Here is a 13,666-nt window from a genome sequence, read left to right as displayed (position 1 = left end):
TGGACTGGCTCTGAGCTGTGAGGACTTGACTTTGACAGAAGGCATATGCAGTGCTTTAAAACAGCAAACTACTTGTTTACCTGCTGCTTATTGCATAACACAGAGTTCAGGGAAGATGTGAGATTTTATAGGACAGGGGTGGAGAGTGCTGCTTTACAAATGATGTTTAAATTTGTAATTTCATTATACTAAATTTAATTAGACCAAATATATCTATAAAACTCGCTCTAAGCAAAGGTTGTAAAACAGATCCATCCACTACATGCTTTATGAATAACTTACTCTGTAGGAAGAATAAAATGGAAAAGGAAATCCAAAGAGAAACCAAAGGTAACAGACCCACCTATAAGACCCTCAGTGGTATGTTAAAAGCACCGTGTTCCAGCTCATCCGTCTGCCTTTCTGATTGCACTCATCCAGCATATAAGCAAAACGTTCACAAGAGTTTATTTATTTCAGGTACTTTTATAGCGCTGTTAATTTACGCAGCACTTTACATATATATATATATATATTGTACATTCACATCAGTCCCTAACCCTCAAGGGGCGTACAATCTAAGGTCCCTAACTCACATTCATACACACACATACTAGGGCCAATTTAGACAGGAACCAATTAACTTACCAGCATGTCTTTGGAGTGTGGGAGGAAATCGGAGTACCTAGAGCAGGGGTGTCCAATTTTTTTCAAAGAGGGCCAGATTGGATGAAGTGAACATGGTGGAGGGCCGAACATTTTTCCGAACATTCTTTGAACGATTACAATTAAATGCAAATAAATTATTTTATGCCAAGTTAATTGCAAACGACATACTTTTCATTTCATAACATTAAGATCAACTGACAGCTGAGTTTTCACAATGTATTGAAAATAAATTAAAAAAAAACTTACCTGCACTAATGTGAAGGGTGAAAAGGGTAGCTGGAGCTGAAGTCTCTGCTCGGCAGCCAGGAGGGGAAGAGAAACACACTTCACGCTGGAAGCCCGGCCCTGACGTCACCACCCACTGTCGCTCCCAGTGCGGTGCAGTCACGCATGCGCACTGCTCTCAAGCAGAAGACTGTCTGCCACAGAAGGGAGGGCCGTGCGACAGCCCCATTTACACAGACCAGGGAGAACGCGCCGCAGTCAGGCATGCGCACTGCCCTCTGCTCTCAAGCAGAAGACTGTCTGCCATAGAAGGGAGGGCCGTGGGAGGGCCACATTACACAGAGCAGGGAGGGCTGTTGGAGGGCCGTATTAAACCGACCCCCGGGCCGTAAATGGCCCGCGGGCCGGACTTTGGACATGCCTGACCTAGAGGAAACCCACGCAGGCACAGGGAGAACATGCAACTCCAGGCAGGTGGTGCCATGGTTGGGATTCGAACCAACGACCCAAGTACTGCCAAGTGGAAGTGCTAACCATTTAACAACTGTGCTGCCCATGTTCATTGAATAAGTTTAAGAGGCAGATGGATGATCAAGTTTAGAGTGTTTTGTTCCTGCTAAGTTAGGACATGTTGAAGGGTCTAATTCCCATTTTAATTACCTTGGTCTGCAGTTATCCAGAGTTGTGTTTAAACCCTACTACGATCAAGCTGAAATGAAACAATTGTTTTCTATGTGCCCTGTTCACACCACAACACTAGTATCACATGTAGATTATTTTGTGCAGGAATCTGCAAAGTGTATAAAACTCATTGAAGCATGCATGAAAACTGATGCCATGCATTGTCAGTGACTCCTGATGAAATGGCTGCCTTAATGTAATACACACTAACTTGTAAGCTGTAGAGTACAGTGGAATGACATAGTATGTTGGGGGCCTTAATTTTTTTTATTTGCCCTGCTATCCATGTGATGTGTGGACTATAAGCATTTAGTAGGGAATGTTCCCAAAATGGCAAGCATGTGCTTTCCATATGTTTTTCACAAATTTAAGGTGATACTAAAGTCTCAATAAAAAAATGTTATACTTGCCTGCTCTGTTTAGGGGTTTTGCACAAAGTAGCCTTGATCCTCCTCTTCTATGGTCCTCTGCTGGCACTCCTGGCCCTGTCATTACGACAAAGTGCGGCTCAGAACTGCCCCCTCCCCCCGCTCTCTCATCACTGGCTATGATTGACAGCAGTGGGAGCCGATGGCTATTGTGCTGATGTGTCTCAGCCAGTAAGGAGAGAGAGACCTGGGATAGTTTCTACTCCCATGCACAGTGCTGGGTCGAGATTGGGCTCCAGTAAGTATTTGGGGGTGGGGAGCAGCACACAGGTTTTTTACCTTTATGCATAAAATGCATGAATGTAAAAACCTTCAGCCTTTACAACAACTTTAAAGGTTTACTACATCTGAGCTGTTACGTGTTTGAAATCTTAATTTATCATTTTTAAAGCTGAACTCTAGCATGGACCAATGTAAGGATGCATATGTGACACCTGATCTGCCTCTGTGGAAGCTGTAAGCTACTATAGTAGCCTCAGCTACTACAATAATGGACATGGTCTTCCAGGTACTGTGCTGAGAAGATGCCATTCTGCATAGTAACCGCAGGGGTTTGCTTGCTCTGCATGGCTGCTATTTAGAGAATGCCTTGCATCTTTCTCATTGAATACAAAGCATTCTCTAAATGGATGAGGAGGAGTTTGTGACATCACCACTACTCCTTTCTCCCTCTTCCAACCAAAGAACACTTTGCATACATTGAGAAGAATGCAAACTGTTCTCTTAATGATGGCCACACTGAGTGAGCAACCCCTCTTGGCCAATGTGTATGAGGGAAGCTGCTCAGCACAGCACCTAGAAGAGCTCAAGCTACTAAAGTGATTTACAGCTTCCATTAAGACTGGTCAGGAATAACATATGCATACTTAAACTGACCATGGATGGATTGAAAATTGGCTGGTTCAGCATGGACTTGATAAATTTTGATCCATCTGTGGCCGTTACCATGCCAGAGAAGTTGGTCTGCTGATCGACTTCTCTTGAAGTGGCTTGTTGGGAGCATTTTCCTGATCAGTGTATTCAGACAGCAGAGGCCCTGCTGTCAGATTACAATAACACAGCGTAGAGGATTCCTCCATCCTCCTAGATTGTGTGGATGGGGAAATCCATTCAGTTCTTTTTTCATTTGGCCTCCTGGCTGATCAAAAAAAAAAATGGATCTGTGTGTGGCCAGCCTTACACTGTACCAAGCTTGGGCCAGCACAGTACACCAAGTATGGAAAGTATATATTTTTCGGAGTTCAGCTTTAAAGCAGTTTGTAGTTAATTTATGAAGCTGGATGCTTTTATTATTTAAAAGAATCATTATACGGTATTTTGAAAGACACATATATATATATATATATGCCTGATTTTAATTTAAAGGATCAGTCAAACAAACCCCCTCACCACTGGTTAGTTATTGGCTCAACAATAGCAGGTTTACTTTAAGTGAAAAATATTATCCCAAAGAAAATAAAAAGAATAAAATGCACAGCATTCATTGAAGGATAATTTTATTATTGTATTTTATAGGAATACCTATTCCTTAAAGGAACATCTATCAATTCATCGGGCTTCTCACAGGAGGCGAAGTGCTTACTCTGATACAGAAGCAGCCAGCGATGGTCCAGTAGAAGACTCTGATAGTAAGCTCTCATATCTTTCCCTCTCTCTGTATTCTCAATGATCTCTATCCCCCTCCACATCCCATTTAAAACCAAAGAAAGGAAGATGGGAATTAATGCCAATAACAATCAAGGTTCATCTTTCATTTTATGGAAACATTAAACAAGCATATTATAATAGTTTTGTGCATGTTCTGGTTTTTCTCTCAGAAAGAGATAAATAACTAAATTGAATTAATTTCCTTTTCCATTTTCCATTTCCTTTCCGCTTCCTTCTCTTTCTATTTGTCCAATTGGGGCATTATACTGAATCTTATGTTATGCTTTAGCCAAAAGTAAAAAATATAGTTTTTCTTAAAAATTTTCAGTCTTTTTTTATTAATAGCGTGAAAAATAAAAAGCGCACAGGTGATCAAATACCACCAAAAGAAAGCTCTATTTGTGTAAAAAAAAAAATGTGAAATTATGTTTGGCTGCAGCATTGCATGACAGCACAATTATCGGTTGAAATAGTGCAGCACCGAATAGCAAAAAGAGGCCTGGTCGTTAAGGGGGGTAAATCCTCAGAATGGCAAGTGGTTAAGGTCCACCCACTGTCACTCAGTAAGTCGGAAGACACCTGAAAAAATTGTATGTATATTTTTTTTTTTTTAAGGGTTGGAGGGTGTCCTCCTTGGGCACACAGGGGTGGGGGGTCCTGAGGCCCATGTTGGTGTGCATTTACCGCATGTTGAACATTTTAATGATTCAAATGTACTTGTGTCCTAGGGTCGATGCATTACCCCAGAGTTGGAATAAATGGTGATTTGCTTCCTGCAAGCAGTTTGGCAGATAACAGGATTAGATCAAAGCAGCCTTCTGAAACAGAGGATTCTTCAGCATCTTTCTCTTCCTGAGCCCAAGAAGACGTTTTAGGTATTCTTAGACTTTGTAAACATCTTGCTATGCAAAGGCTGCCCATATCAAACTCTTGTGACATAGAAATTTTGTTGGACCTTTACGTGGATTTCTCTGCACTTTATATAACAATGTCTGAGTAAACTTCAAAGTGAGTTTTATCTTTGTACAGTTTATTTGCAAAAGTATTTTCCTACTAACCTTTGCAGTCTGAATGTGTATTCTCAATCAGTCAGCTGCATCACACACACACCAATCGCAGAATAGGCGTTTTTTTTTCTAATGTATTTGCAAAAGGTTGATAGTTTAAAGCGAACCCGTCAGCTCCCTCTATTATATTTATTGCTTCTGTTCTTTCTGTACTACCGTCTGATCCTGGATACTGTGTCCTACTAGGGTCTTGATGTCTCCATTATCTGGGCTTAATGCAGTCCCCAGGAAATAAGCCTCTCCTTCCTACTGTTCCACAACCTAGGGAGAGTTCGAATATTGGATATTGATTAGTGTTTTTTGCTTTGCTGGCAGGTTGGGGTGTAGCCCAGAAGTTAAGGTGTCACTAAACCCAGGACCCTGCATTCACTATATCTGGTCTCCCACAGTACACACAACATGGAAATGCAATTATTTTAGTAAATATAAACTGCTAAATATCTTTTCTCATCAGCAGTATATAGCATTCTTGTGACTTCTGTCAGTGTCTGGCCGAGCAGCTTAAAGCGTGTAGGGGTTTTCGTTCTCTTCTGACTCTGCTATGAGGCTGTGTAACCTCTGACCTTCTGTCTGGACAGTGGTGATCACATGCACCCTCCCAAAAAAAAAATCTCTGTAGCAATACACAGCAAATGGAGCATGTGCAGAGTGTCACCTAGGGCTCTGTACTCAGCAGATGGATTGGGGACTGTGGAATTGGGAGAGGATCAGAGCAGACAGGATCAAACAGCCTTTTTACACAATGTGGAGGATTAATCCCTTAGATTGCACAGTGAGTATAACAAGCATGCTTTAGCCCTGGTTCACATCTGTGTGGGCCGCGATTTGCACAGGGAGGAGAACCCATTCATTTGAATGGACTCCCGTGCCCCGGGACATGCAAGGAAGAAGTGCTTGCACTACTTTGTAAATCACAGCCCGCATGGGAACCGAGGTTCCCAGTACTGTTGCAATTTCCAGTGTGGACAGTGTGCCATAAGAACTAATGGCACCCGCCTGCGGGTCCTGCATTCCTCTGTGTGGGTGGTGCGGCTGCAGGTATTTGTGCGGGTCTTGCAGCGGCATGAGCCGCACAGTTGTGAACCAGCGGTTACTGCATATACAGACTAATTTTACTGTTGTGCGTTTAGTAACACTTTAGCCTCTAGTAAGAGTTCATACGGAAGGGAAGAACAATGGGCAATAAAGATTTTGGTATCTTGGAGTGGTTGGTCTTAGGCTTAACAGGCTGTTTGAAAGTGGCAGGTTAACTTTAAAGAAGAATTCCATCCAGCACTGAATATCCAGTATAGGGTGGAAATAGATAAAGTGAATAAATGTGGCATTTTTTTTACTTACAATGGCCAGCTCTAAAGCACTTTCCTCTGCCATCACTGATCTCATGTTGCTGAGACTTCAGCCACCACCCTACATACACTGTTAATGTTGCAGCACATTGAACTCACTACTCCTTTACCTTGACTCCTATATATATTTTGATGGAGTAGTCAGAATGCACAGTGAACCCAATGTAGCAAGTACCGAAATTTAATGGAGAAAAAGAGGATAAGGACCAATATACACCCCTGTCCAAAAAATAAAAAGGGAATGCACACAGTTTTACAAGAATTGACATTTATATACTAGAGATGGTCAAAGAATGGTTGTCCTATAGGATGGCTGGACAGCCTGTACATTGGAAAAGTATCAAAATATCACTGTAAGCCATGCCACCTTGGCATTTCTTCTGTTATTCCCTTCTGACACTTTTAAATATCTGTAAATCCATTTTATTACATCTTTTTTAAACCCAAAACCTTTTTTTTTCTAGTTGTATTAAGTATATTTGGGAAGGATTAGAACCTCTACTGACATGTTTTGCTATTTATTGGAGAGGTCTGTCTTCCTTCCTGTTTCAGTGACAATGTTGTCACCAGAACTGGGAATGAGAGGAAATCTCCAACATGCTCTCGCAGTCATAAAAGCACTTTGGTGGAGTGGTGAAAATTGAAACCTAAAGATATTAATTGCTGTTTATGTACCCATTGGAGGTTGTGACCCTTTCCCCCAGCTACACTTCAAGGACTGGGCAGCGGATTGGAGACCACATTATAGAAATGGCTTGTGTAAGTGAAAACAAACTCAATACTTTTTTTTCCTCACTTTTCTATGTTTCGAGTAATTCTTCTTTAAGTTATTTGTGTAGTATGTTAGATTTTTCTGAACTTGGAAAGCAAATCAAACTTCTAGGTTAAAATGAAGATTGCAGATCTGCACTGTTTTCACTTTTAGATGCAAGTGTCTGAAGGGGTGTAGGTAGAACACATATAAAAATGATCAGCTTTATCTTTCTATTGTGTGTTTTTTTTTTTTTTTTTTTTTAATTGTATAGATGCACTGGATCGTTCACGTACACCAAATGATCAGAAAACAAACCACCAGAGTCCATGCACTCCGAATCTTGCCACAACTGTTATGTCATATTTACCCTAAATTGCTACTTGTGGTTTCCTAAACATTCACCATTCAGATTTGTGTATGAAATTTGCATCTTGGCAGATCTATGCATGTGTAAATCTGTTTATTCTTACAGTGCCTTGTAAGGGTATTCAGACCCTTTAACCAGTTTTTTTCCATCTTACCAGATAGAAAGTTGTACACTGTAATTTTGTTTTGTAATAATGTCCTTGTACTTAAACTCAACATTTTTTTAAAGTAATATAGAAAAAAAGCTTAAAACAATGATTCACCGCCAATGATTTTGGCCATGGACCTGCTGATCGGCTGTAGTCAGTCACAGCATAAACACACAGGGCTCTGTACACAGTTTAGCAATCTGGGTGTTTCTTCTCCCTGAAAAGCAGGGAGGAAAAACAGCCAGATCTCTTAGTAAAAGCAGTACATATTACACACTTTTTAACCCCTTCCCAGCCAGTGTCATTAGTAAAGTGACAGTGTACAGTATTATATCTGATTACTGTATTAGTGTCACTATTGATGTCCGTGTCAGTTAGTGTACCTCCCAGTGAGGGTCTGTTAACACCAGATTGCCAGCCACACTATCACAGTCCCACTATAAGTCGCTGATCACTGCCATTACCAGTATAGCATCATAGCTGCCTAAATTCCAGTATCTATACCATTGTTTGTAGATGCTATAACTTTCACAAAAAAGTTATTACGCACTTATTGGGATTTGTTTTTTACCAAATACATGTAGAAGAATACATTTTTGCCTAAATGTATAAAGAAATTTGATATTTATTGGATATATATGAAACAGAAAGTAGAAAATATTATATCTTTTTGCATTTATATAATAAAAAATAAAAAAAAAACCCAGTGGTGATCAAATTCTACCAGAGGAAAGCTCTATTTGTGTGAAAAAAATATATTGTTTTTCATAAAAAAAATATATTTCCTTTTGGCTACAGTGTTGCTTGACTGAGCAATTGCCAGTTAAAGTAGCACAGTTCTAAAAAGCAAAAATTATCCTGATCATGAAGGGGGTAAAACCTTTCAGAGGTCAAGTGGTTAAAGCGGGTTTTAGTCCAATCATTAAAATCTCATGTGAGCTTTAACAGGGTATTATGATGCCAAAAATGTTTTCAGTCTCTCTAAATCTTCAGCTTTTACTGAAATAATACCTGGTGACTCTGCCATGAAGGTCCTTAATCAGGACCTCTGATTATGGGTTGACCATTGTCTCCCTATTGTAACCCGGCATTGTCCCACACTTATATGCGCTCATGAAGGAAACTGATGCACTTTGCACAGTTATGGTCCACCATTGTCAGTATCAGAAAGCCTATCCAGAAGAATGATGTGTAGCTGATACTTGAGTGAGTGCACGATGATGGTTGGAAGAGACTTGAGGATATCAGCAGCACTAAATGAAGAAAAAAAGGTGAAAATAAGTATTTTGTTGAAGGAAAAAAAGAAACCTGTGTCAACTGCTTATGCTATGGTTATGTTGCTTATGACATGGTGCTTTAGAAAACAGTATATCCTTCAGTAGATTCACATTTGAGCTTTTTCAAGTGCATCTTATGTGTGCTTTTACACACATTTCCAAAACTCTGCATTTTTGTTTTAGCCGATGTAAAGCTACAAGGCAAGAAGATGCAAAAACTCTCATGAACGTTACATGTGTTTTTCAGGCGATCCCATTGAGGTCTATAGGGACAAAAAATTTTCCACTTTACCTCAAAGAATCTTGTGTATATTTTCAAGCTTCGAATGATGAGCTTTAAGCAACACACCGCTCAGGTGTGAATGGGAATCTTTGAATATAATGGTAATCATGTTGAGCATTAAAATATTCTGGGAAATGCACTTTAAAACAATCAGGCTTAGGGATTGGATTTGTTTTAAGTTTGGCCACCTCCAGTGTTACTTCAGATTAATTCCTGATGGTGTTGACCTGCTAAAAAGATGACCTTTTGCCCAGGCTTTTTTTTTTGGAGTAACAGCTTCTGTTAAGATCAGTATTATCCATATGATATGATTGACCAATTCACCTTTACATCAGTCTAACTAATAAAATATGTGTTTGTTGACCTCCCTGGGGCCCAAGTTTATCTCATATTTGGGGGTTCCCTCAGTTTTTTGGTAAAGGTAAACTAACCCTTTATTAAGAATTTTTGGGACAGTATGAGAGTTTTAGTTGGTTTAGTCTGACTAACCCGAACAACCTTGAGCAAATCTGCTTGAATATAGTAGCCTGAAATGTTTTCAAACTGGTACATTCTTGGCGCAAAAGATTTGTATTTGCTTAAAAGAAGATAGCTTTATGAAAAACTGTGCTGTGAAGGTTCAGACCTTTTTTTTTTTTTTTATAAGCATGAAAATATTGCACAGAACAAAATTTAAATTTCAGCCTAAGCTATGCTACTCAGTAAATTGCAAGCACAGTCAGGGCTGTAAAAGTAAACGATAAGTTAAACTTTCTGAACATGTTACACCCATATTTAAGGTGTACCACGTTCAGCACACACCTTCTCTTCTCCCGGTCATTTCCCCACACCTGTTGTCACAATTTGATAACAGCAGGACTGTGTGGGGTTCTGCCCACACAGCCGCATTATTCATTCACAGTTTCCTCTGAATAAATAGGCTACAACTGCCATCAACCATTGCAGCTGACGGCTTGTAGTTGTCAATGAACTGCGAGGGCGCTGGTGAGCACTCTTTTCATTGATCTTCCTGCTCTCAAGTAACTGCCTTTCCCTATGGCAGGTATGGGCAGACAGTTATCCTGAGAGTCTGCAGAAGCCTGATATTGCACCAGCGATCTGCTGAATGAAGCTCAAAGAAAATTTCCACTCGTGGGATGTTCAACATATGTGGCATGTTTTAAAGTGACAGAGCTCTCATTAGGATATGTAGTTTACCTGGAGCTAAAGGATGCTTTAACCCTTTTGCTTCCTGAGCCATTTTTGTATTTTTTTTTAAACACGTGTTTAAATGAACATTTTAGCCTTGAAGATTAGTTAAAAACGTCAAACATTACATATGTTCTGTCAGCAAAGACAATGGTGGTACTTGCAAGTTTTTATGTCACATATCTCCCAGCTGGAAGATTGATTGCATACCAGTTCTGCTGCTGTTGTAGCTACATCAGCGGCAGCAGAAGGGTTATGGCAAAAGCAAACCCATCAATTTAGATACGGTCAAGGCATGCTGTTACAGGTGAAACTCGAAAAATTTGAATATCGCACAAAAGTTCATTTATTTCAGTAATGCAACTTCAAAGGTGAAACTAATATATGAGATAGACTCATTACATGCAAAGCAAGATAGTTCAAGCTGTGATTTGTCATAATTGTGATGATTATGGCTTACAGCTCATGAAAACCCCAAATCCACAATCTCAGAAAATTAGAATATTGTGAAAAGGTGCAATATTCTAGGCTCAAAGTGTCCCACTCTAATCAGCTAATTAAGCCAGAACACCTGCAAAGGGTTCCTGAGCCTTTAAATGGTCTCTCAGTCTGGTTCAGTAGGAATCACAATCATGGGAAAGACTGCTGACCTGACAGTTGTGCAGACAACCATCATTGACACCCTCCATAAGGAGGGAAAGCCTCAAAAGGTAATTGCAAAAGAAGTTGGATGTTCCCAAAGTGCTGTATCAAAGCACATTAATAGAAAGATATGTGGAAGGGAAAAGTGTGGAAGAAAAAGGTGCACAAGCATGTGAAATAAATTAACTTTTGCACGATATTCTAATTTTTCGAGTTTCACCTGTATATGTGCTTTCAACGGAACTGTCAAGCCATCAAATGGCTGGTGTCAGCTGGAAGATTGATTGCATACTAGTTCTTCTGCTGCAGTTGTAATAGCTACTTCAGTGGCAGCAAAAGGGTTAAGGCAAAACCAAACCCATCAATTTAAATGTTAATCAAAACAGTTATGGTCAAGGCATGCTGTTGTATTTGCCTTCAAATGAACTGTCAAACCGTCAAATGGCTGTTGTCATAGCTGATCACACGTGCAGCACCATGACTCCTGCAGTCCAAACAGTGGCTAAATGGTAGCTTTCTTGACTGTAAAGGATAGAAGGATTTAGTTCTGCTTTAAATGCTGTTCAGAGTTTGCACAAAACTTTGCAAACACTCTGCAAAAACTGTCCGGAAGCTTTGCAAAACTTTGTGGCACACACTGCTCTTAAACAAGGCCTAAAAGTTACCTTCATATAACGGAGCTGTTAATATAATTTGAAAGGTTCCTATATCTGTTAATACTTGTAATATATGGTGTTGCTTGTTAAACATTATAAAGCTATGTGTTCACTAGATTCTTGCTAGGTCAATGTTGACCATAAACATTGAATATTGGTCACACATTCCAAAATGGTCAATTTTTCTTTTTTGTCCAATTTCACATGATCAGCTGTGTGATTCACTCCTGCATGTAGTGCCCTTCAGTCAACTGTGTATGAGAAAAATGTCTTAATCCACAGCCTTAAGGCAAGTAAACTTGTCTTAAACCAGCATGTCCTAAAAATGACATAAGAAAGACGTTTCCTTTAGAGCTGACCAATGAGCAGGTTATGAACACTGAGTTTATTCTTACACAGAAATGTAAATGTGCTTTAAAACTTAGCCTATATGACCTATGTAGCTGAAGGCAGTGTGGAGTAATTCATCCTCATAATTCACAGCAGAGGTTTTGAATTACTTATCTAAGCCAACTCTGTCAACTTAGTCTTCCTTCCCAGTAGTGTCTCAGCAGCCTTCTAATCTCTAAAGCTTACCACATGCATTATAATATGAATGTGCAGTCTCTTTTAGAATTGCCAATACTATATAATACAAGAGCCTGCCTGGTTGGATACAAGTTTTATTTTTTTTAGGTATTTATATACCACTGTCAATATATGCATTGCTTTACATACTAACTCTTCACATCATGCCTGTCCCTAAGAAGCCTACAATCAACGTTCCCTTTCTCACATGGATACATACACATACCCGGACAAATTTAGATAGGAACCAATCAACCTATCAGCATGTCTTTGGAGTGTGGAAGGAAACGGAGTACCTGGAGGAAACCCACGCAAGCACAGGAAAAACATGTAAAAAGATAGGTTAATTTGGTCCTCATTAGAGATGAGTTGGGGTGTCCTCTAAACTGATTTCTAGTCAAACTTTGAACATGCGTTCTTTTTTTTTACTCCAATGATCTGCCGGTTGGGTCATTCCCTCTACACAAATCACATAGTCAAAGAGGCAGGGTGGGAATGACATGTCCTGCAACTGATTGGAGTAAAAAAAAATTAGGAGCGCACAGGTTCAGAATTTGGCTACAGATGAGTTTGGAGGATGCCCAAGCTCATCTCTCATCCTCATATTACTTAGTTTTGGTAAATATGAAGAAGATTGTAAAGTCAGGTAGTAACATGTATAGTTAGCTTAATGTACACAGCAACAGGCAGGGCCGTGGATAAGGGGGTACCACCAGTCCTCCTGTACGGGGCCCAGGCAGCTAGGTGAAACGGATGTGGGCAGGCAGTATGATTGGCACAGTGGGGGGGACAACTACTGGAACCAATCCCCTGTATGGCTCTCTCTGCAGCAGCTTCTTCTCCTCTCCCTCCTGCTGGCTTTTAGCTGCCCCATACAGGGGATCATTTCCAGTAATTGCTTTTCCCCCCCGCACCCATCACTCACCCTATAAACCCTACATTTTATCCTGCTGCCCAGACCCCCCTGTGTGCCCCCACCGCTGCAGTGCTTCCGGCTTCCCTCCTCTCCTTTCCACCGGCAGCTGCAAGCACACAATAGGATCCTTTAGGAAGGAAAGTGGGGGAAGGTTCCAATAAATGTCATATTTACCAGCCCCTTTCTTTCCTGAATGAATACAATGAGTGATCAGTACTGATCAGTTACTGGGTTCATTCATAACTGAAGCATAGTAAATTGTGTTTTTTTTGGGTGCCCTGTCAGGTTGGCTGTATGGGGCCCCGTGGTTTCTAACAGCTGCCCTGGCAACAGATAATCTGGGAGGGGGAGCTGAGCAGAACGATCCGAACAACTTCAGGGAATGGCTGTAGGAAACATTAACAATAAATCTCTTACCTACAGCTACAGAGGTCAAAGGATGGCTGTTTTAAAACTCATTTACTGCTTGTTAAGGATATGTAAATAAAAGAATGGCCATAGCCCAGCTATAGGTTCACTTTAAAGAAAATCACATGGGAAAATGAACAATAGATCCAGAGTCATATGCAACTGAGACTGCATGCAGATCTTGAATTGTCCTGTAAAGGTGTTGCTTGCCTTCAAATAAAAAGACCAATTGGGAGGCAGATCCAAACGAAACTTGTTCATATCTCTAAATTTATTGATTAAATATTTACATGCCTATGCATTTCCCCCTATATGCTCTGCTTGAAGTTTCCAGGCTTGGGTGCGATAGGTTAACATTAACTTCAAATTGATTATTGTCAGTTTGAATAATCATTTATTAAATGGCTAAGATTTGCTG

At 40.2% G+C, this 13,666-nt stretch overlaps 1 protein-coding gene across 1 annotated transcript in view; it reads left to right on the top strand.

The window, feature by feature from the left end:
- PLEKHA3 (pleckstrin homology domain containing A3) overlaps nt 1-4,647 on the top strand; it is a 33,404-nt gene extending 28,757 nt beyond the window's left edge. Inside the window, exons 7-8 of the mRNA XM_089690429.1 lie at nt 3,498-3,610; nt 4,358-4,647. Coding sequence (XP_089546555.1) covers nt 3,498-3,610; nt 4,358-4,485 — 241 coding nt within the window. The 3' untranslated portion in view covers nt 4,486-4,647. The remainder of the gene's footprint in view (nt 1-3,497; nt 3,611-4,357) is intronic.
- The last annotated feature ends 9,019 nt before the right edge of the window (nt 4,648-13,666 follow it).

The sequence above is a fragment of the Staurois parvus genome, unplaced genomic scaffold, assembly GCF_062004578.1.
Source record: "Staurois parvus isolate SC_StPar_1 unplaced genomic scaffold, SC_StPar_1.0 ptg000530l, whole genome shotgun sequence".
NCBI lineage: Eukaryota > Metazoa > Chordata > Amphibia > Anura > Ranidae > Staurois > Staurois parvus.
This window is presented reverse-complemented; position numbering and strand designations above follow the sequence as displayed.